We start from the raw sequence: 23794 nt of genomic DNA on the forward strand, positions 1-23794 counted from the left end.
GTGTTGACACATTTTGTCCTTTGACCGTTGTGTGTCATTAAACTTCATATTACACAGTGAGCCAGTAGTCGGTGTTGACAGTGTCTTGGTTGATAACTGTGAGTGTAAGAGGCAGACCGCAGCCCCTGGAAGACCCCTAAGTGTCTGTGTGTCTCCGCAGAGCTGCCGGACGGGCAGGGGCCCTGGGGCCTGTGGAGCCCCTGCTCACACTCCTGCAATGACGCACACAGACCTGCCCTGAAGGAGCGCCGACGGCAGTGTGAGAGGGAGCCCTGTGCTGGGGAGACACGCCAGGAGAGAGTCTGCAACCTGCCCCAGTGCCCCGGTATTACCCCACTCCCCAGTGTGTCAGAGAGTGTGTGAGAGAGAGAGAGCATGTGTAGAGCAGATGATCAGTGTCAGTGTTTTATTCTTTACTGGCAGCACTGTGGAGTAGTGGTTAGGGCTCTGGACTCATAACTGGAAGGGTTCCAGTAAAATACACAGCTGTATACATGTAAGTCGCCCTGGATAAAGAGCGTCTGCTAAGTGACAAATAATGTAATGTAAATAATGTACTGAAAAGAGTCACTATCAGTATATTTAAGTTTTGACGCAGTATAGAAGGACAGGGACAGTGAGTTCTGTGCTGTGATTGGCCATTCAGTGTGAGTGATGCTGTTCTGTGATTGGCCAATCAGTGTGAGTGATGCTGTGCTGTGATTGGCCATTCAGTGCGAGTGATGCTCCTGTGCTGTGCTGTGATTGGCCGGTCAGTATGAGTGAGTGCTGCTGTGTTGCCAGACGGGGGGCCGTGCTGGGCGGAGGCGTGTGCCAATCGGAGCTGCGCGTGGACGGATTGGGGTTCCTGGGGGGGCTGCTCTCGTTCCTGCGGCGCCGGGCAGCAGCAGCGGCTCAGGACGTACCTCGCACCCGGGGTCAATGGCAGCTGGTGTGACAACGTCCTGGGAGGAAACATCGAGACACGGCACTGCAACATCAGAGCCTGCAGGGGTGAGACTGACGGACTGACACACTGACACACTGCTGACAGACTGACACACTGCTGACTGGCACACCGCTGACGGACTAACACACTGCTGACGGACTCACACTGACACACCGCTGACAGACTGATGGACTGACATACCGCTGATGGACTGACACACTGACACACTGCTGACTGGCACACCGCTGATGGACTAACACACTGCTGATGGACTCACACTGACACACCGCTGACAGACTGATGGACTGACACACCGCTGACGGACTGATAGACTGACACACCGCTGTCAGACTGACACACTGACACACTGCTGACAGACTGACACACTGCTGATGGACTGACTGCCGACAGACTGACGGACTGACACACCGCTGACGGACTGACACACTGCCGACGGACTGACGGACTGACACACTGCTGACGGACTGACACACCGCCGACGGACTGACACACCGCTTACGGACGGACACACTGACACACTGCTGACAGACTGACACACTGCTGATGGACTGACTGCCGACAGACTGCCGGACTGACACACCGCCGACGGACTGACACACTGCCGACGGACTGACACACTGCTGACGGACTGACACACCGCCGACGGACTGACGGACTGACACAACGCTTACGGACTGACACACTGACACACTGCTGATGGACTGTCACACCGCTGACTGACTGACGGACTGACACACCACTTACTGACTGACACACTGCCGACGGACTGACGGACTGACACACTGCCGACGGACTGACAGACTGACACTGCTGACGGACTGATGGACTGACACACCTCTGACGGACTGACACACTGCTGACTGACTAACGGACTGACACACCGCTGATGGACTGACACACCGCCGACGGGCTGACGGACTGACACACTGCTGACGGACTGACACACCGCCGACGGACTGACGGACTGACATACTGCTGACGGACTGACACACTGCCGACGGACTGACGGACTGACACACTGCTGACGGACTGACACACCGCCGACGGACTGACACACTGCTGACGGACTGACGGACTGACACACCACTGACGGACTGACAGACTGCAGGGAAGTCAGGAGTCATAGTTGGAAATGCAGGAGGTTATAAACACAGTCAGCCCTATCTTCTCCAGGCCCTCACAGCTGTGTCTGAGAGAGAGCACTGACTACACACCGAACACACAACAGCATAGCCAAGACTTTTAGTGTTTCAACAAGGAAACATATGATTGGTTAATTTAGGACTGCTCTGATTGGTGTGTTTCAGTCAGTCGACCTGTGATTGGTGTGTTTTAGTCAGTTGAGCTGTGATTGGTGTGTTTCAGTGGACGGTGGCTGGTCACGCTGGAGCCCATGGTCTCGCTGTGACAGGACATGTGGTGGTGGGAGGTCCATTCGGACCCGGTCCTGCACCAGCCCTCCACCCAAGAATGGCGGCCACAGCTGCCTTGGGGAGAAGAACCAGCTGAAGAGCTGCAATAGCAGAGCCTGCGGTGAGAGAGGGGGCATGACAACACACTAATAACACCCTGACAACACACTGATAATACACTGAAAACACCCAGACAACATAGTAATAACACCCTGACAACACACTGATAATACACTGACAACACACTAATAACACCCTGACAACACACTGATAATAGTCTGACAACACCCTGATAATTCACTGACAACACAGTAATAACACCCTGACAACACACTGATAATACACTGACAACACAGTAATAACACCCTGACAACACAGTAATAACACCCTGACAACACACTGATAACACCCTGATAATTCACTGACAACACACTAATAACACCCTGAAAACACACTGATAATACACTGACAACACCCTGACAACACAGTAATAACACCCTGACGACACACTGATAATACACTAACAACACACTGATAACACCCTGACGACACACTGATAATACACTGACAACACCCTGATAACACCCTGACGACACTGATAATACACTGACACTGAAAACACACTGACTTGTCTGATAATACACCGACAACACACTGATAATACACTGACAACACACTGATAATGCACTGATAATGAACTGACAACACACTGATGCACTGACACTAACAATATACTACTCATACTAATATTAATAATCATGATGACACACACCTCCTCCCTCTCCTTCGCGGCCAGAGAGCTCAGGTCACACACACTGTGTGTCTGGAAAGACATGATGCACAATGAACAGCATTGACAGCGACAGACAGAAAACACACACGCTGTATTCATGTTGTATCTGTGACTGTACCGTGCCTGCAGATGGCAGCAGCTGTCCGGCGGCACAGCAGCATGTCCAGTGTGCCGGGCGCTGCCCCCGCCACTGCGCTGACCTGCAGCAGGGCATCCAGTGTGAGGACAGCGCCCCCTGCCAGCCAGGCTGCCGCTGCCCAGAGGGTGAGAGGGGTTAACTCAGTGGAGGAATGAATGGAGGAATGGAGCGTTATCAAAAGTGTGTGTGTTTCTGTGTCAGAGTGTGTGTTAGAGTGTGTGTCACAGTGTGTGTCTTGTCAGAGTGTATGTCAGAGTGTGTCAGTGTGTGTCTATGGAGCTGTTCACTGACTCTCTGTCTCACCCGTGTGTGTGTTGTGTGTGTTTGTGTGTGTGTGTGTGTGTGTCTGCGCAGGTCTGCTGGAGCAGGAGGGGGTGTGTGTGGAGCCCTGGCAGTGTGACTGCACTGATGCGCAGGGGCAGAGCTGGGCGCCAGGCAGCTGGCATCAGGACGCCTGCAACAACTGCAGCTGCGCAGACGGACGCCTGTCTTGCACTAATGTTACCTGCATAGCAGCCAGCTGCGTGTGGAGCGCTTGGTCCCGCTGGTCCCCCTGCAGTGCCTCCTGTGGACCAGGGCAGAGGACGCGCTTCAGGTGGGCACTGCCACCGCCCGGGGGTTGCAGCGGTGGCCAGCCCTGGGCCTGGAGACACCCTGTCCAGAGTGTCCAGTGGTCCCCCTTCAATGCCCAATTCATACACGCCTGACACACTGTTAGTGATTAGTCAGTTAGACAAGTCTAGTCCAGTCTATTCTATTCCAGTCGAGTCCGGTCTCAACCAGTCCATTACAGTACAGTAATGCCCAGTTCAGTCCAGTACAGAGCAGTGAGGTGCGTATTCAGGCAGGTAGGTGTCCGAGTCTTTCTCTCCTGGGCTGTTGACATTATAGACAGCGCAAGGCACAGTAACACAACCCCTGTGTACACACTCCTGCCTGTGGGGCTAAAGATCACAGTCCCGTCCTGACGCATGTGTCAACAGGTCGCTGACCTCGGAATTTGATGATGCGGACTGCCAATCGGAGGAGGCCCAGAACAAACCATGTGACCTGGCACCCTGCCCCCCACTCTGTGTCCGTGACGAGCAGGAGCTGCGGCTGGGAGACACGTGGCTGCAGGGGGAGTGCGCGCAGTGGTGAGTGCGGGAGCGAGGCGGCCGGTCTGCCTACGAGCCTGGCAGCTGATAACTAATGAGGTTAAGTGCGTTCTCTCTCTCTCCCTCAATGTCTGTGCACCTCCCCTCCGTCTGGCGCAGTACCTGCACGCCCGAGGGAGACTACTGCCAGCACATCGACTGTCGAGGTGAGCCTCACTGACCGGCTGTGACACGCAGAACAGCCTGCAGGGAAGAGCCATGTACACCTGCTAGCTTATGAAGAGGGGCAGGGTGGGCACGGGTGGGGCTTCTGTGTTGTTGTTGTTGTTGTTGTTGTTGTTGTTGTGAGGTGCAGTGATGGTTTGGTGTTGCTGTCTCTCAGTGGACGGAGGCTGGACACCCTGGTCAGTGTGGTCAGACTGCCCGGTCACCTGCAGCCGAGGGACACAGATCCGCACACGCGCCTGCATCAACCCCCCACCCCGCCACGGGGGGGTGCCCTGCCCTGGCCCTGAGAGGGAGGCCCAGGACTGCGGCACCACACCCTGCCTCGGTACACCACCAACACGCATTCCCGACACACAATGGACTGAGTGACACACTGTCTGTCACTGACACACTCTGGACTGAGTGACACACTGCCATTGACACACACTGGAATGAGTGACACACTGTCTGTCACTGACACACTCTGGACTGAGTGACACACTGCCATTGACACACACTGGAATGAGTGACACACTGTCTGTCACTGACACACTCTGGATTGAGTGACACACTGTCTGTAATTGACAGACACACAAGTCATGCAAAACGCAGGGACATCTTTCTGTCTTTCTCTCTCTCTCCCACTACGTACATGAAATGACAAATTAGAAGACTGATTATATTTACAATAATATCTCTCTCTCTCTCTCTCTCTCAGATGACCTGTGCCCATGGTCTGCTTGGTCAAGTTGCTCGCGGAGTTGCGGCGCGGGGGTGTCAACTCGCCGGCGCAGCTGTGTGTGTGAGGAGGCGGGGGGTCCCGGGGACTTGGCCTGCCCCCCCGGTACCGACGGAGCGAGGGAGCAGGAGGAGACACAGCTCTGCTACAGTCAGCCCTGCCCAGGTCACTGGACATACCCGGGCACTGCACACTGAGAGACACACACACACTACGCGTAGAGAGGCGAGCACTGAAATTAGGTAACCCTTCTCTCTCTCTCCGCGCAGACTGTCCCGTGTCACAGTGGAGCGAGTGGAGCCCGTGCTCCTGTCTCTCTCAGCGGCAGCATAGACACCGTGCGCCCCTCCCCCCCACCTACAGGGGGCAGCACTGCGGGGAGCTGGAGACCCAGAGCACAGCCTGCCAGCCCCAGGACTGCCAGAGTGAGGGCCGTCTATCTGTCTGTCTGACTCTCTCTGTATCTGTATGTCCCTTTATTAATCTGTGTGTCCCTCTCTGTCTCTCAGTGTCTGTGTCCCTCTCTGTCCCTCTCAGTGTCTGTATGTCCCTCTGTGTCCCTCTGTGTGTCCCTCTGTGTCTGTGCGTCTCTGTGTCCCTCTCGGTTCGTGTGTCTCTCGTTGTCTTGCTCCAGTCTGACTCCAGGGCTGTGTATTTCAGAGTGCGAGGAGCCGTTCCAGTTCTCTGAGTGTGGTGCCCCCTGTGAGAAGCTGTGTGCGATGCAGGGGCAGGCAGGCATCTGTGCTGGGCCGGAGCACTGTGTGCCAGGCTGCTACTGCCCCCAGGTGGGTGTGTTGAGCATGGTATGAGAGGGAGCCTGTGTGTGTGTCTCTGTGTATGTGTGCACTTCATTGTGTACCTGTGTGTGTCTGTGCATCATTGTGCTACGTTTCTGTCGCATCTGTGCTTTGGTGGCTCTCAGAAACTGAGTAACTGTTCATGTGTGTGACTGTGTGTAACAGTGTGTGTGTGTGTGTGTGTGTGTGTGTGACCGTGTGTAACAATGTGTGTGTGTGTGTGTGTGTGTGACCGTGTGTAACAATGTGTGTGTGTGTGTGACCATGTGTAACAATGTGTGTGTGTGTCTGTGTGTGTGTGTAACTGTGTGTAACAATGTGTATGTCTGTGTGTGTGTGTGACCGTGTGTAACAATGTGTGTGTGACCGTGTGTGTGTGTGTGTGACCATGTGTAACAATGTGTGTGTGTGTGTGTGTGTGTGTGTGTGACCGTGTGTAACAATGTGTATGTGTGTGTGTGTAACAATGTGTGTGTTGCAGGGGCTGCTGCAGCAGAACGGCTCCTGTGTGCCGGCAGAGCAGTGTGGCTGTGTGCACCTCCTGCCCGCCCGGCCCAGCGCAGTGCCCATCGCGGTGCGTGTCCAGGAGGGCGCGCTGGTGAGGGACAGCTGCAGAGACTGGTGAGACTGACAGGGGTGGGAAGTGAGGAGAAAGTGTGAGAGATGATTGTCATCATCATCATCATCATCATCATGACTGAAACACAGTCAGAGACAGTGTGTAGTAGGCACTGCAGTAGACAGTCTCCCCACAGCAAGAGGACAGGACAGAACAGGCACAATGATGTGCTCACTGACACTGTTAGTGTGTTAAAATGTATCTATTAAAAAAAAAAGTGTCTCTCTGTTTCTGCGTGTCCCCTGTGTGTGTCTGTGTGTGTGTGTCCTGTGTGTGTCTCTCTGTGTCTGTGTGTGTCCTGTGTGTGCAGTGTGTGTCAGGATGGAGCCATGCGCTGTGACCCCCAGGACTGTGAAGGTGAGACCCTGTTCAGCTCCCTCTCTCTCCTCTCTGTCAGACTGCACACTGTACTCCAGTGGCTGTGTGGGCGGCGTGAGTGTGTGTGTGTGTGTGTGTGTGTGTGTGTCTGTGTGTCTCATTGACCCTCTCTCCGTGCTGCAGTGTCCGTCAGTGAGTGGTCAGAGTGGACTCCCTGCTCCCCCTGCCAGCCCCTGACCTCCCTGCCAGCCGGCTCTCCTCCCCCAGCCGCAGGTCAGCTGGTGTCCCTGCAGCGCCGGTACCGGGCCTGTGTGGACCTGGACTCAGGATCGCCGGTGCTGGAAGGGGCAGGGCAGCTGTGTGGGGAGGAGCTGGAGGAGGAGCGACTGTGCCCAGATGCCCTTGCCTGTCAGGGTAAGACGCCTAGCGACGCAGTCAGTCATTCAGGACAGCACTGCCAGACACACACAAGACGGACAGATATATCTAGTGTGTCCGCCTGTCCGTCTATCTGTCTATAGAATTACTTTTTAATTGGACTTTTTATGTCAAAGACATGATAACGTAAATAAAGAGCAAATATGTGATACTATATAAAAATGGTGGAAAGCACTGGATTCCAGGAGGGACCCCCGTGTCCCCCAGGGGCCGGACACTGTGCCATTGATCTGTGCTGGGCAGTGCTGAGGTAGCAGGAGCTGGGGAGTGTTATTGAATGATGATGATGATGATGATGGCGTTGTGCTGTACCCCAGACGTGTGCCAGTGGAGCCCCTGGGGCGCCTGCAGGGAGCCGTGCAGCGGGGGCTTCCGCCAGCGCCTCCGCCACCCACAGGGCCCGGTGCCCATGCAGCACTGCCCTCGCCCCCATGCCCAGACTCAGAGCTGCAACACTGTCCTGTGCCCAGGTACCAGCACTGACCTCACTGCACTGACCACTGTCCTCACTGCACTGACCACTGACCTTACTGCATTGACCACTAACCTCACTGCATTGACCACTGACCTCACTGCCCTCGCCCCCACACCCAGACTCAGAGCTGCAACACTGCCTTGTGCCCAGGTACCAGCACTGACTTCACTGCACTGACCACTGACCTCACTGCACTGACCACTGTCCTCACTGCACTGACAACTGACCTCACTGCATTGACCACTGACCTCACTGCACTGACCACTGTCCTCACTGCACTGCCCTCGCCCCCACGCCCAGACTCAGAGCTGCAACACTGTCCTGTGCCCAGGTACCAGCACTAACCTCACAACACTGACCACGGACCTCACTACTCTGACCTCACTGCACTGACCACTGACCTCACGCTGAGTGTGTGAGTGTACATGCGTGTGTGTGAGTGACAGGCTGCTCTGTGTCCCAGGTGAGCGCTGTGAGGACAGGGGGAAGGTGTTCGGGGCGTCCTGTGCCAATCGCTGCCCCCGGAGCTGTGCTGACCTCTGGGAGCACGTGCAGTGTCTGCAGGGATCCTGCCACCCTGGTACTGGACCACACCTCTGCACCGCTCTCTCTCCCTCTCTCTACCTCCGTCACACTGCCTCTCTGTTCTGTCTTTCTCTCATTGCTGCTGTCCTGCCTCTTTTTCTCTCACTCTGTCCATCTGACTCTGTCCTTCTCAACTATACCTCACTCACTGTCTCTCTCCTCCTTCTCTCTTTGTCCCTCTGTACTGCCTCACACTCTCCCTCTCTCCCTCTCTCACACTCTCCCTCTCTCTGTGTGCCAGGCTGCCGCTGTGCGGAGGGCTGGCTGCTGCAGGACAGCTTCTGTGTGCCGGTGTCGGAGTGCCGCTGCGGCCTCCCTGTGGACAACAGCACCCTGGAGCTGCTGCCGGGGCAGAGCGTGGCTCTGGACTGCAACAGCTGGTGAGAGAGATGCCCGGGCCGAGCCGGGCCTTCCAGAGCTGCGGTGCCCTGCTAGGGCACTCAGCATTCAGGGGCACCGAGCTGCAGGAATGCAATAATGACCAGTTTATATATTTTTTAAGATCAATTAAATTAATGAGTTAAATAAATGAATAAATACACACCTACACACACACACATAGATACAGTACATACACACACACACACACACACACACATAGACCCCGTTCACATTTATTAGGCCGGCCCTGGGCGCCTCAAATTTAGTCCGGCTTTTTTCAGACACCCTGTTCACAATTGCGGTTTTAGGAGCCTAAGTGCGTCACATATGCGGGCGAAAAGCGGCCTAAACTAAATACATGCCGCGACAAATCTGCTCAAACAAACCAGTGACACAGGACATTAGGTCTGCTTACAGGTGTGTGCGATGTGTTTATAATCACAACTTATTAACATCGATTGGCTATTGTTCGGTTCTATATTTTATTTGAAAGTAATCTTACCGTTTGCAGCCGAAGCTTTCTAAAATAATTAAAAATGTGCTGGTTCAATGAGAATCTAATTCATATATTTCCTTTTCAAATGTCTGTCTTCGGTTCTGCAAGTCTAAAAGTTCTGTTATACAATTCACCCGAAAGCGAAGCACCTTTATTAGGACATCCACATTAAATCACAAGAAATCGTGTGCATTAGTATGCAATCGTCTGCATGGAAAGCAGCCTCTGTGACGCGTCTGTAGTGATAATATCCTCAGACAGCAGCGCTACGCACTTCCTGCGGTTTGTTTTTTAACTTTATCTTCATCCATATTGTAAACAGCGCTTTAATTTCTGCATCGTCCCAGTTGTCTCCTCTAACGCTGGCATTTGTGATTGTACTGCTCTGCTCAATATAACTGCATTTCGGATTGGATAGTAAATAACTGGTCTCGTATCTCGTACTGATTTGAATGAAAACCTGCTTCGGTTAAATTTATATGGTTTTAATGCAAAATGCGGATAATTAATAAAGTTATGGTCCCGTTCACAATTTCACAATGCAATTTCCACATGTAAAATGCATGCTGTTAAATTTCAGACTTCAATCATACTTAGTACAAGAAAAAACAATAGCAAGTTTACCAGCTACACACTTTTATTTTAATCGACTGAGTAGTCTGAACTGTTTACATTATAACTCATTACTTAGCCTAGACTTTTAAAATATATATAAAGATGTGAGCTAGCAAAATGTAACAGTACATTTAAGGCTATAGATCGATATGACATTCAAACAATATAGAGACAGTACTGTGTGTCCTGTACTGCTGTAGCTGTGTCGGTGCCCGTGTTTATTCTGTGTTTACTCTGTTTATTCTGTGTTTACTCTGTGTTTACTCTGTTTATTCCGCGTCTCTCAGACACGCAGTCTCTGGGGGCGGGGAAGTGTGAACGGTCATAGATACACTACATACACAGTACATACACACACACATATAGATACAGTACATACACACACACACACACACACACATTGTTTTGCTATCATTATGAGGACTCTCCATAGACATCATTATTTTTTATACTGTACGAACTATAGATTCTATCCCCTAACCCTAACCCTCACAAAAAACTTTCTGCATTTTTACATTTTCAATAAAACATCATTTAGTATGTTTTTTAATTGATTTGTCTCATGGGGACTCTAGACAAAGTACCCACAAGTCACATTTATAGCATAATAACCTAGTAATTACAAGTTTTTAACCTACAATGAAGTCCCCATAAAGCACGAAAACCTGCACACATAGATATAGTATACACACACACACACATCTATAGATACAGTACATACACACACACACACATATAGATACAGTACACATATAGATACAGTACACACACATACATATATACAGTATACACACACACACACATAGATACAGTACATACATACACACACATATAGTAATAGTACATACACACACACATAGACAGTATATACATACACACACATATAGATATAGTACATACACACACATAGATACAGTACATACATACGCACACATATAGATATAGTACATACACACACATAGATACAGTACACACACATATAGATTCAGTACATACATACACACACATATAGATATAGTCAGGGGTTAAATTGGGATTTGTTATGTGGGGGGGCTCTGTGGTTTCAGGCTTTCGAGGGGTGCACATGTGTATGCAAAGCCTACAAAATCTTATCAATTGACAAACTGTAAAATATAACAAGTTGAGAGAGCCCTCTGCTATGAACACTAAAATGCTGATCAAAATCAGTCTAGATGCTGGCAGTGTGCAAAGCTACATCTGATGACAATAACATCTTTCTCTAGGCCTGTGCCCTCTCCTTTGTGTCAGTTTCACATTTAGGAATGATGTAACCATTAAAGGAGATAATATAAATACAAAATATTAAGAGTAGAAGAGTCTTTTTATTAGGAAAATTAAACTGGAATTGAGTTTTACACAGTTAGTTCCATCAAAGGGAGCCCAACAAATTCCATAACTTCAAAATGTGCTCAACAAACTAGAATTAGCTCGTCTATTCAGTTTGGCACTTTTATATCAAGAAATACAATTTTATCGGATAAGAAAGGTTGGCATTTGTCAGTCAAAAAATGATTAAATCGATTGAATACACCAGGGGTAGTCAGTTATTTTGTGTCAGGGTCCAAATTTCTTGGTTAAGGTATAGTCAGGGTCCAGACATGGGGGGGTGTCACAACTTCAAATGACCCTTTCTAACACACACAATTCTGTGAATTAGTAATATACCCCATTGCTTATATTTAGTACATTAATTTGACAAAATACAAAAATAAAATGTTTAAATACTTGTATATATTAGTATTGAAATGGCTTCAGACCACTTAAATTTGAATTTGTTAAAGATTATTGTAGTCATATAGATAAACACATAATAGAAACTTTCAAGCAGTTTGTGTCTTATTAGATTCAAGTTTTTACCATTCCCCTTTGTCCCACTGTGCACTGCACAACATTAGTGTTGAAAAATTAGGGCAGGGTGTATTGAGTAATTCATGGCAGGGGGTCTGGGGGTCCCCCATAAGATTTTGACAATTGGAGACCTGAAATGCGTGAGTCATTTCAAAGTCAAAAAACATAGCTCAAAATCTCAATGAAATAAGGCATATTTGGACTTAAACATATCTTTGTTTGTGTTCAGAAGACCTAGGGGTCCAATTCCAAATTTCGTGATTTATTTTCACGAATAAAAACATTTCAAAAGCATAGGCTTTTGCTTCACAAATCTCACCCTGTGGCAACAAACAGGGAGCCTACTGTACATGTTAAGTAGTGACCCAGTGGTGACTAACGCAGACCTAGCCTAGCTTTTGAAGTGTCTGTAAGCTTCCTCCTCTTTGCCTCTTTTACCTCTGAAACTTTGAGATCGGATAATCGTTAGGAAACGAACACTGACACTAAGGCATTCTCCCTTGTCTATTTCTTATCCCCCTCCCCTTTTCTCTCTACTTCTCCCTCTCCCTCTCTCTCTCTATCTGCAGCTCGTGTGTGAATGGCTCTCTGCAGTGCTCTGCCCGGCCCTGCCCAGTGTACAGCCCCTGGTCTCCGTGGGGCCCCTGCTCCTCCTCCTGCGGGGGGGCCCTCAGGTCCAGGAGCCGCTCCTGCCAGGAGACCCCCGGGGGCCCCCCCTGCAGCGCCGAGACTGTCCAGAGTGAGCCCTGCGTGCTGCAGCCCTGCCCTGGTCAGTCTGTGAGCAGCTCCCTCTAACGCCTTCTTCCTCCTCCTCCTTCCCTTCCTCCCTCCCTCCCTTTCTCTCCCTCCCCCCTTCAAAAATATATTTACAATAGAACCCCTATATTTATAACATGCAAAATATGCACTATTTTGGTTTTGAGCAAACAACCTGTCTCCCTCTCTCTCCCTCCCTCTCTCTCTCTCTCTCTCCCTCTCCTCCTCTTTCTCTGTCTTCCTCTCCCTCTCCTCTATCTCTGTCTCTCTCTCCTCCTATCTCTCTGTCTCACTCTCTCCTCCTCTCTTCCTTCTCTCCCTCTCTCTCAGCGGGTTGTGTCGTGAGTGAGTGGTCATCCTGGAGCGAGTGCAGCGCCTCCTGTGGTGGTGGAGTGTCAGTGCGCAACAAGACAGTCCTGCAGGAGCCGGAGTCAGGGGCGTCCGACTGCCCCCCCACACTGGAGCAGCACACCGCCTGCAACACGCACAGCTGTGAGCCAGGTAAAAATGCACACGCACACACGCACACACACATGCATACACACACTGACACAGACACACTGACACATGCATACACACACTGACACAGACACACAGACACACTGACACCAAATAACACAATCTTAATCCTCTCTGTCTTCTTCTCTCTCACTGCCCCTCTCTTCCCCTCCCTGTCCATGTCCTACCCTCCCACTCCCTCCCCCATCTTAATTTCTCTCCCTCTCTCTCCCGCTCGCTTTCTGCGCAGAGTGTCCAGCTGGCCAGGTGGTGAGCCGCTGTGCCAGCTCCTGCCCCCACACCTGCGCTGACCTGTGGCCCGAGACGCAGTGCCTGCCAGGGCCCTGCCAGCCAGGCTGCTCCTGCCCACTGGGAGAGGTCAGTGCGTGACAGAGTGGGTGTGAGAGTGTGTCATAGTGTGTGAGAGTGTGTCAAATTTGCAGATGATACTAAAATAGGTGGCTCAGCAGATACAATCTCGGCAGCACAGGCTATTCAAAGGGACTTAGATAATATTCAGTTGTGGGCGACACCTGGCAGATGAAATTCTACGCAGGTAACAAAAATGTCCACTATAAATACACTATGGGAGGAATAGAACTAGATGATGGTTTTTGGTGGCACCGCTGGGACCACTCCTGTTGATTTGGGTGTCCTGGCCCAGTACAGCAAACCAACTATTACTAACCTAGGGGTTAAAATCGACTCTGTACAGCACTTTGGTCTACTTTGGTTGTTTTAAAGTGCTTTATAAATAAAGTTTGTTTGATTGATGAAGTAACGCATGAGAAAGACCTAGGAGTCTATGTGGACTCCTCACTTTCTCCATCCAAACAATGTGGGGAAGCAATAAAAAAGGCAAACACAATGCTAGGGTATATTGTTGTCAAAAGTGTAGAATTGAGAACAAGGGCAGTGATATTCAGACTGTACAATGCACTAGTTAGAGCTCATCTGGATACTGTGGACAGTTCTGGGCTCCACACTTCAAGAAAGATATCGCTGCTCTAGAGGCAGTTCATAGGAGAGCAACCAGACTTATTCCAGGTCTGAAGGGAATGTCCTACTGAGAGACTGAGGAACTGAACCTTTTCACCCTGGAACAGAGGAGACTACGTGGGGACTTGATCCAAGTCTTCAAAATCATGAAAGGCATCGACCACATCAAACCAGAGGAGCTTTTCCAGATCAGCAGGGACACACGCACCCGGGGACACAAATGGAAATTGGGCTTCAAGGCATTCAAGGCATCCTCTTGATTGGACACTGTCTTCTGTTCTTATGCAGGGCCATTTCTAGCCTTTTGGGGGCCCTAAGCAGGATCTGATTTTGCCCCCCCCCCTCACTTTTTTCAGTAGAACGTTAAGCAAAAGCTTTCTGTGTTATTTTTTTATGTTAGTTAGTTATGTTTAATATATTATATTAAAGTAACGAGAAAAAAAAACATACAGCCAGACAGCCAGCTACACATAATTAATGTCATCATCATTAAGAGAGTTACTTTACACAGTATGCAGGCAAGATACTGAGCTACTGTACAGCAATGAAAATGAAACATAACATGATAACATAACATAACATTACAATACCTTTTTCCTGTGCTTGTTTTTTTTCGTTTTTTTAGTTTTTAGGTTTTTGTTTTTTTGCCCAGAGTGGTATGGTGGTCTTTTTTCCAACATGCGTCAAAATCCTAAAAGATTTCTGCCACACACACACCATTAGCATGCAGACGCTATGCAGCCACAGATCGATGGAAGGATTGATTCCATGATGCCCTTGGGCACGACTCGATCATAAACAAAGTCTGTAAATTATTAGAAAACTAATCACTCTGATCATTCATGAAAATCAATTATAGATTAGGTGGGTGATCAGTGCCAAAATTAAGATGAACGTGATCCCGTCCACTGTGATTGACAGAGGGGTGTTTTGTCACAAGAGACGCTACTAAATTTAAAAGCGCACTGAGAAATGTAAATAGCAAAGAGGCAAACAGGAAATAAATATATACGTGTTGAAATAAATAAATGAATGAATAAATAAATGAATAAATAGACAAATAAATAAATGTTGAAATAAAAACATAGGCCTAAATGTCCATGTATTTCTTAATTAATTAATTACTTAATTTCTCTGTGCATTTATTTTAAATTTTAATATGGATAGTCCTCCATACTCTGAAAACATTTAACTCCAGGATATTATATATGTAAAATATGTATATACATAAAAAAAACATCATCCATACATCAGGATTCAAACCCACAATGCCAGACTCACAGTTGTGCACCTTAACCATTATGCTAGTTGAGATATAATCTTTATACAAGGCCTGTTTTAAGGAACTTATAGTCGCCACAGCCAATTGTCCTGATTAGACTGAATTACTGGTCTCAAGTGAACTTAAGAAAAAAACATGTTTGTATGTATGTATATACAGTGAGGGAAAAAAGTATTTGATCCCCTGCTGATTTTGTACGTTTGCCAACTGACAAATAAATGATCAGTCTATAATTTTAATGGTAGGTGTATTTTAACAGTGAGAGACAGAATAACAACAAAAAAATCCAGAAAAACACATTTCAAAAAAGTTATACATTGATTTGCATGTTAATGAGTGAAATAAGTATTTGACCCCTTCGACTTAGTACTTGGTGGCAAAACCCTTGTTGGCAATCACAGAGGTCAGACGTTTCTTGTAGTTGGCCACCAGGTTTGCACACATCTCAGGAGGGATTTTGTCCCACTCCTCTTTGCAGATCCTCTCCAAGTCATTAAGGTTTCGAGGCTGACGTTTGGCAACTCGAACCTTCAGCTCCCTCCACAGATTTTCTATGGGATTAAGGTCTGGAGACTGGCTAGGCCACTCCAGGACCTTAATGTGCTTCTTCTTGAGCCACTCCTTTGTTGCCTTGGCTGTGTGTTTTGGGTCATTGTCATGCTGGAATACCCATCCACGACCCATTTTCAATGCCCTGGCTGAGGGAAGGAGGTTCTCACCCAAGATTTGACGGTACATGGCCCCATCCATTGTCCCTTTGATGCGGTGCAGTTGTCCTGTCCCCTTAGCAGAAAAACACCCCAAAGCATAATGTTTCCACCTCCATGTTTGACGGTGGGGATGGTGTTCTTGGGGTCATTCCTCCTCCTCCAAACACGGCGAGTTGAGTTGATGGCAAAGAGCTCGATTTTGGTCTCATCTGACCACAACACTTTCACCCAGTTCTCCTCTGAATCAGTCAGATGTTGGCAAACTTCAGACAGGCCTGTACATGTGCTTTCTTGAGCAGGGGGGCCTTGCGGGCGCTGCAGGATTTCAGTCCTTCGTGGCGTAGTGTGTTACCAATTGTTTTCTTGGTGACTATGGTCCCAGCTGCCTTGAGATCATTAACAAGATCCTCCCGTGTAGTTCTGGGCTGATTCCTCACCGTTCTCATGATCATTGAACCTCCATGAGGTGAGATCTTGCATGGAGCCCCAGACTGAGGGAGACTGACAGTTATTTTGTGTTTCTTCCATTTACGAATAATCGCACCAACTGTTGTCACCTTCTCACCAAGCTGCTTGGCGATGGTCTTGTAGCCCATTCCAGCCTTGTGTAGGTCTACAATCTTGTCCCTGACATCCTTGGACAGCTCTCTGGTCTTGGCCATGGTGGAGAGTTTGGAATCTGATTGATTGTTTGCTTCTGTGGACAGGTGTCTTTTATACAGGTAACGAGCTGAGTGCTCCTAAGCTCAGCTCGTTACCTGTATAAAAGACACCTGGGAGCCAGAAATCTTGCTGATTGATAGGGGATCAAATACTTATTTCCCTCATTAACATGCAAATCAATTTATAACTTTTTTGAAATGCGTTTTTCTGGATTCTTTTGTTGTTATTCTGTCTCTCACTGTTAAAATACACCTATCATTAAAATTATAGACTGATCATTTCTTTGTCAGTGGGCAAACGTAAAAAATCAGCAGGGGATCAAATACTTTTTTCCCTCACTGTATCTGTATATGTGTATGTGTTCTATGGCTCCACAATATGTATAAAGCATGGTGGGGGGCCCACAATCAAATCTCACCTATGGCCCCCAAAAGGCTAGGGCCAGCCCTGATAGTTTGTGAGAGTGGCAGAGTGGGTGTGAGAGTGTAAGAGAGTGATGTGATGGTGTGTGTGTGTGTGTGTGTGTGTGTGTGTGTGTGTGTGTGTGTGTGCATGTCTGTACGTGTGTGCGTGTGGGTGCGTGTGTCTGTGTGTGTGTGTCAGTGTGCGTGTGCGTGCGTGTGTGTGAGAGAGTGGGCAGAGGTAAAGAACTGCACACACTAGAGTTAGACTGGAAGTGTGGAGGCTCGTTGTAAAAGCCCATCTGTCATGGGAGACCAGAGATGGGTGTCTGAGAAACAGAGAAGCCTCGTCCCCCTCTGTGTCTTGAGTCTGACTGCCCCTCTGCCCCAGGTCCTGCACAACGGCTCCTGTGTTGCCCTGGAGTCCTGCCCCTGCCCCCTGCCCCCCTGGACCCTGAACCGCACCCTGGAGCAGCACCAGGCAGAGGTCCCCCCCGGCACCGTGCTGCAGCACCACTGCAACTCCTGGTACGCTGGTCCAGACATTTTTTTACATTATTCAATTATTGTTGATTTCTGGGCAGCAGCCGCAGAAACACAAAGCCACTTCTCTCCAAAAACCTGACCCATGCCTGTACACGCAACTCAGTCCCAACACAGCAGGATGTGTCCTATTTAAGGGAACATACAATCAGTAAAGGAAGTCCAATGAAGTGCAATATGCAGCATCAGTCCTCCTTAAAGTCAACTAAAATCAGCACAACATACAATAGACACGCGTGTGGTGTCCAGTGTGTTGCAGCATCAAGTTAATTGATTTTACACAAGCAGTTACAGTTACAGGGATGGGAACCTGATTAACAGTAGGCAGCAACAGAGGGGAGTCTAATCATGTCAAACAGAAGACCGGTGAAGTACTGACTGTTCTGGGTTATGTACTATGGGAATTATTGATTGTGAATCATCAGACGGAGGAACAAAAAGTGTATCTCAAAGTCCAGGAGCAGAAAACACAGATAAATGAACAAAAATCTCTCCACCTTTCTCTGAACTTCTCCATCTCTCTCTCAGTGTGTGTAACAGAGGTGTCTTCAGCTGCAGTCAGGACAGCTGTGACGGTAAGAGTGACTGAGCCTGCGGCGCTGCACCCCTCTCCCTGTGTCTGCCCTGCGTCTCTCTCTAGCCCGGGGGCTCTGTGTCTCTGTGTGCCCGTAGACTGCGTCTCTCTCTGCCCTGATGTCTGTGTGGCAGTGGACTGTGTGTCAATATAATCCTATGTCTGTGTGGCAGTGGACTGTGTGTGTCAATATAACCCTGTGTCTGTGTGGCAGTGGGCTGTGTGTCTCTGTGTGGCAGTGGACTGTGTGTGTCAATATAACCCTGTGTCTCTGTGGCAGTGGACTGTGTGTGTCAATATAACCCTGTGTCTGTGTGGCAGTGGACTGTGTGTCAATATAACCCTGTGTCTGTCTGTCAGTGGACTGTGTGTCAATATAACCCTGTGTCTGTGTGGCAGTGGACTGTGTGTGGGACAGCTGGTCAGCGTGGAGCCCGTGCTCAGTCAGCTGTGGGTCCGGGGAGCAGCGGTCCAGTCGCATCCCGGCGAGGCCTCGGCAGTACCGGGGAGCGCAGTGTGAGGGGCCGGCCCAGCGAGGGAGAGCCTGCCGGCAGCGGGACTGTGGTGAGGAGAGAGGGAGGAGAGGGAGGAGGCTGAGAAAGGGCAGTGAACAGAGCTGTGACCCACAGCACTCCCTCATCCCTCGTTACCTGTGCCAGCGTCTCGGGGAACGAGTGCAGGGAGCTGTGTGTGCGTCACAGTGGCACGGCACACCGACCAGGGAGCCCTTCAGTGCGTCTTTGTGTTCACGCCACGTGAGCCAAGTGGGGAAAAGGCAATTATAGCAGTACAGAAATTATAGATGTGTGAAGAGCTCATTATCTGTGAAATGCATGTTTTATGGAGTTGCTTAATTTTATTATTATTATTATTTTTAATTCTTGGCAGACGCCCTTATCCAGGGCGACTTACAAAACGTAAACGCAGTGCAAGGTGTAAAATACAGTGCAGTGCTGGCTACCTGCCACAAAGTGCACTCACTGAGCGGAGGAGGGAGTGATTTGGGATGCAGCCTAGGTCTAGGTGAATTATGATTAATCTCTGTGCTGTGCTATGTGTGTCTCTGCCTCTGTCTCTGTCCGTGCTGTGCTGTCTCTGTCTCTGTCTGTGCTGTACTGTCCCTGTCTCTGTCTGTGCTGTGCTGTATGTGTCTCTGTCCCTGTCCCTCTCTGTCTCTGTCTGTGCTGTATGTGTCTCTGTCTCTGCTGTACTGTCTCTGTCTCTGTCTGCTCTCTGTCTCTGTCTGTGCTGTGCTGTATGTGTCTCTGTCTCTGCCTGTGCTGTACTGTCCCTGTCTCGGTCTCTGCCTGTGCTGTACTGTCTCGGTCTCTGTCCCGGTCTGTGCTGTCTCATTCTGTGCTGTACTGTCCCTGTCTCTGTCTCTGCCTATGCTTTTAAAAAAAGACATAAACAAGACAGCTTTAAAAGTAAAAGAAACCTGTAGTTTACTCACCCCAGCTTACTACTTTGTCTCCAAACTAACACACCACAGGTTTATCTGCATGGGGTTCCTTGCCCTTTTATGCAGGGGCACCAACATCATTAACCCTTTCCCTACCATACTGCTACATCTGTCTGTGCTGTACTGTCCCTGTCTCTGTCTCTGTCTCTGTCTGTGCTGTGTCTCTGTCTCTGCTGTACTGTCCCTGTCTCTGTCTGTGCTGTATGTGTCTCTGTCTCTGTCTGTGCTGTACTGTCCCTGTCTCTATCCCTGTCTCTGTCTGTGCTGTACTGTCCCTGTCTTTGTCCCTGTCTCTGTCTGTGCTGTACTGTATTGTACTGTACTGTCCCTGTCTCTGTCTGTGCTGTACTGTCCCTGTCCCTGTCTCTGTCTGTCTCTGTGCTGTACTGTCTCTGTCTCATTCTGTGCTGTACTGTGTGTGTCTCTGTCTCTGTCTCTGTCCTTGTCTCTGTCTGTGCTGTACTGTGTGTGTCGGTGCTGTACTGTGTGTGTTTTTGTCTCTGTCCCTGTGTGTCTCTGAGCTGTGATGTCTGTGTGTCTCTGTGTCTGTGCTATATTGCGTGTGTGTTTGTATAGATGCCACCCACTCTCTACATTTGGCATTTACATACAGCAGCACAGGGAGGCTGTTTCGCACACATCGGTCCAGAAACTGTCATCCCTAGCAATGTACGCTTTATCTGAGACATCACAGTCATTGAACTCGTTTTACTGTGTGTTTGTTACCATGATGGCATTTTATTGTTTTTGCTGTTTTAATATGTTTTAAATTTACCAAGACAGCAAATTTCATGTTTCTTTTGACGTGACTGAATATAAACCTCGAGCCTCGTGTGTCTGCTGTCTCAGACTGCCCGGCAGGACAGCGCTGGCGGCGGGCGGCGGAGGAGGGGCCGAGCTGTGAGCGGAGCTGCCGGGACATGTACCTGGCCAGCCCACTGAACTGCAGCGCCCCCTCTGGCTGGGAAGGCTGTGTGTGCGAGGCGGGCCGGTACCGCAGCGTGGGTGGGGACTGCGTGACACCAGCACACTGCGAGTGTGAGGACGGGGAGACGCTGCACAAGGTACAATCCCCACCCCCCTCTCTCTGTCTCACTTTGCATCTCCAACATTCATTAGGTGTTTTAGTTTTTACTCCTTAACCACCTCTCTGCTTGTCTCTGTCTCTCTTTCTCTTCAGCTCTGAAGTTCCCTCCCCCTCTCCCTCTTTTTCAGCTTCCCTTCTTCTTCATCTTTTGCTTCTTCGCTATGAATTGGTCACACAGCTTTATTCAGGAGGACTTGCCAAGTTTGCAAGATGTGACCTAGGGCTGGGCGATATGGCCAAACATGTTATCATGATAATTTATATATATATATATATATATATATATATATATATATATATATATATATATCAGTCGATATCGATAATTATCACGATAAATGTCCAATCATTATTTCCTTCCAGTTTAAAGGCTGTTTTTTGCTCCCGAGTGGAAGTTGAAGAAACCAGACGGTTAATTGTGGTTTTAAACTATTCTTTATGGTCAGAACATGACAAACACTTGCCAAACAGTGGATCATTTCACAAATCTGAGGTAGAACATTCAAAACAATTATAATGATAAAATCTTTTTTCAACATAAAAATATGCATGAGTAAAATTTAGTAAAATCAATTTTCAGTCCTTTTTCATCAACAAAAAAATATCTGCAGTCTGATGTATAACAGCCCCGCAGAGACAGTCAGTATGAAGGCGAACACGAATCAGTTAACGTGTGCCCATTTACAAGTTAAATGAATGAATAAATAAATACAGCAGATCTCTAAAATATTACGGATGACTGACTGAGACGTGCACACTTTAGTTAAATGAACCTGCTATATTGTAGCTGTAGAGTATTGTTTCCAGTTACAAATCTGTAGTAAGAGTAATACGTTAAGGGAGTCAAGTTGTTTAAAATACATATATACTAGCACATACACTCACCTAAAGGATTATTAGGAACACCTGTTCAATTTCTCATTAATGCAATTATCTAACCAACCAATCACATGGCAGTTGCTTCAATGCATTTAGGGGTGTGGTCCTGGTCAAGACAATCTCCTGAACTCCAAACTGAATGTCTGAATGGGAAAGAAAGGTGATTTAAGCAATTTTGAGCGTGGCATGGTTGTTGGTGCCAGACGGGCCGGTCTGAGTATTTCACAATCTGCTCAGTTACTGGGATTTTCACGCACAACCATTTCTAGGGTTTACAAAGAATGATGTGAAAAAGGAAAAACATCCAGTATGCGGCAGTCCTGTGGGCGAAAATGCCTTGTTGATGCTAGAGGTCAGAGGAGAATGGGCCGACTGATTCAAGCTGATAGAAGAGCAACTTTGACTGAAATAACCACTCGTTACAACCGAGGTATGCAGCAAAGCATTTGTGAAGCCACAACACGTACAACCTTGAGGCGGATGGGCTACAACAGCAGAAGACCCCACCGGGTACCACTCATCTCCACTACAAATAGGAAAAAGAGGCTACAATTTGCACAAGCTCACCAAAATTGGACAGTTGAAGACTGGAAAAATGTTGCCTGGTCTGATGAGTCTCGATTTCTGTTGAGACATTCAGATGGTAGAGTCAGAATTTGGTGTAAACAGAATGAGAACATGGATCCATCATGCCTTGTTACCACTGTGCAGGCTGGTGGTGGTGGTGTAATGGTGTGGGGGATGTTTTATTGGCACACTTTATGCCCCTTAGTGCCAATTGGGCATCGTTTAAATGCCACGGCCTACCTGAGCATTGTTTCTGACCATGTCCATCCCTTTATGACCACCATGTACCCATCCTCTGATGGCTACTTCCAGCAGGATAATGCACCATGTCACAAAGGTCGAATCATTTCAAATTGGTTTCTTGAACATGACAATGAGTTCACTGTACTAAACTGGCCCCCACAGTCACCAGATCTCAACCCAATAGAGCATCTTTGGGATGTGGTGGAACGGGAGCTTCGTGCCCTGGATGTGCATCCCACAAATCTCCATCAACTGCAAGATGCTATTCTATCAATATGGGCCAACATTTCTAAAGAATGCTTTCAGCACCTTGTTGAATCAATGCCACGTAGAATTAAGGCAGTTCTGAAGGCGAAAGGGGGTCAAACACAGTATTAGTATGGTGTTCCTAATAATCCTTTAGGTGAGTGTATATCGATGATTACAATAATAACAATAATATATATGTATAGGAAACAGAGGGTGTTGATTAGAGGAGTCGCTTCTAACTGGAGTGAGGTTGTTAGTGGAGTTCCACAGGGATCAGTACTAGGGCCTGTGCATTTTCTAATCTATATTAATGATCTGGACTCTGGGATAGTTAGCAAACTTGTCAAATTTGCCGATGATACTAAAATAGGTGGCTCAGCAGAAAAAAATCTCGGCAGCACAGGCTATTCAAAGGGACTTAGATAATATTCAGTTGTGGGCCGACACCTGGCAGATGAAATTCAATGTGGACAAGTGCAAGGTATTACATGCAGGTAACAGAAATGTCCACTATAATTACACTATGGGAGGAATAGAACTGGATGAAGTAAAGCATGAGAAAGACCTAGGAGTCTATGTGGACTCTTCACTTTCTCCATTCAAACAATGTGGGGAAGCAATAAAAAAGGCATATAGGTATATAAAGGTATATTGTCAAAAGTGTAGAATTGAGAACAAGGGCAGTGATGTTCAGACTGTACAATGCACTAGTTAGAGCTCATCTGGATAATGTGGACAGTTCTGGGCTCCACACTTCAAGAAAGATATCGCTGCTCTAGAGGCAGTTCAGAGGAGAGCAACCAGACTTATTCCAGGTCTGAAGGGAAAGTCCTACTGAGAGACTGAGGAACTGAACCTTTTCACCCTGGAACAGAGGAGACTTGATCCAAGTCTTCAAAATCATGAAAGGCATCACCCACATCAAACCAGAGGAGCTTTTCCAGATCAGCAG

General features: G+C 48.3%; 1 protein-coding gene across 1 annotated transcript in view; it reads left to right on the forward strand.

Annotated features, from left to right (window-relative positions):
• Nucleotides 1–23794, forward strand: part of sspo (SCO-spondin) — a 124114-nt gene that overhangs the window by 94619 nt on the left and 5701 nt on the right. The window contains exons 88-111 of the mRNA XM_066688593.1: nt 161–345; nt 807–993; nt 2315–2482; nt 3284–3418; nt 3648–3888; nt 4277–4429; nt 4550–4596; nt 4773–4943; nt 5316–5501; nt 5606–5761; nt 5997–6121; nt 6615–6754; nt 7063–7109; nt 7254–7484; nt 7826–7978; nt 8447–8563; nt 8810–8948; nt 12499–12698; nt 13016–13186; nt 13434–13561; nt 17630–17766; nt 18310–18356; nt 18755–18919; nt 20667–20881. Of these exons, the coding sequence (XP_066544690.1) occupies nt 161–345; nt 807–993; nt 2315–2482; nt 3284–3418; nt 3648–3888; nt 4277–4429; nt 4550–4596; nt 4773–4943; nt 5316–5501; nt 5606–5761; nt 5997–6121; nt 6615–6754; nt 7063–7109; nt 7254–7484; nt 7826–7978; nt 8447–8563; nt 8810–8948; nt 12499–12698; nt 13016–13186; nt 13434–13561; nt 17630–17766; nt 18310–18356; nt 18755–18919; nt 20667–20881 (3644 nt within the window). The remainder of the gene's footprint in view (nt 1–160; nt 346–806; nt 994–2314; nt 2483–3283; nt 3419–3647; nt 3889–4276; nt 4430–4549; nt 4597–4772; nt 4944–5315; nt 5502–5605; nt 5762–5996; nt 6122–6614; nt 6755–7062; nt 7110–7253; nt 7485–7825; nt 7979–8446; nt 8564–8809; nt 8949–12498; nt 12699–13015; nt 13187–13433; nt 13562–17629; nt 17767–18309; nt 18357–18754; nt 18920–20666; nt 20882–23794) is intronic.

Source organism: Amia ocellicauda, chromosome 2 (assembly GCF_036373705.1).
Source record: "Amia ocellicauda isolate fAmiCal2 chromosome 2, fAmiCal2.hap1, whole genome shotgun sequence".
In the NCBI taxonomy this organism is placed as follows: domain Eukaryota; kingdom Metazoa; phylum Chordata; class Actinopteri; order Amiiformes; family Amiidae; genus Amia; species Amia ocellicauda.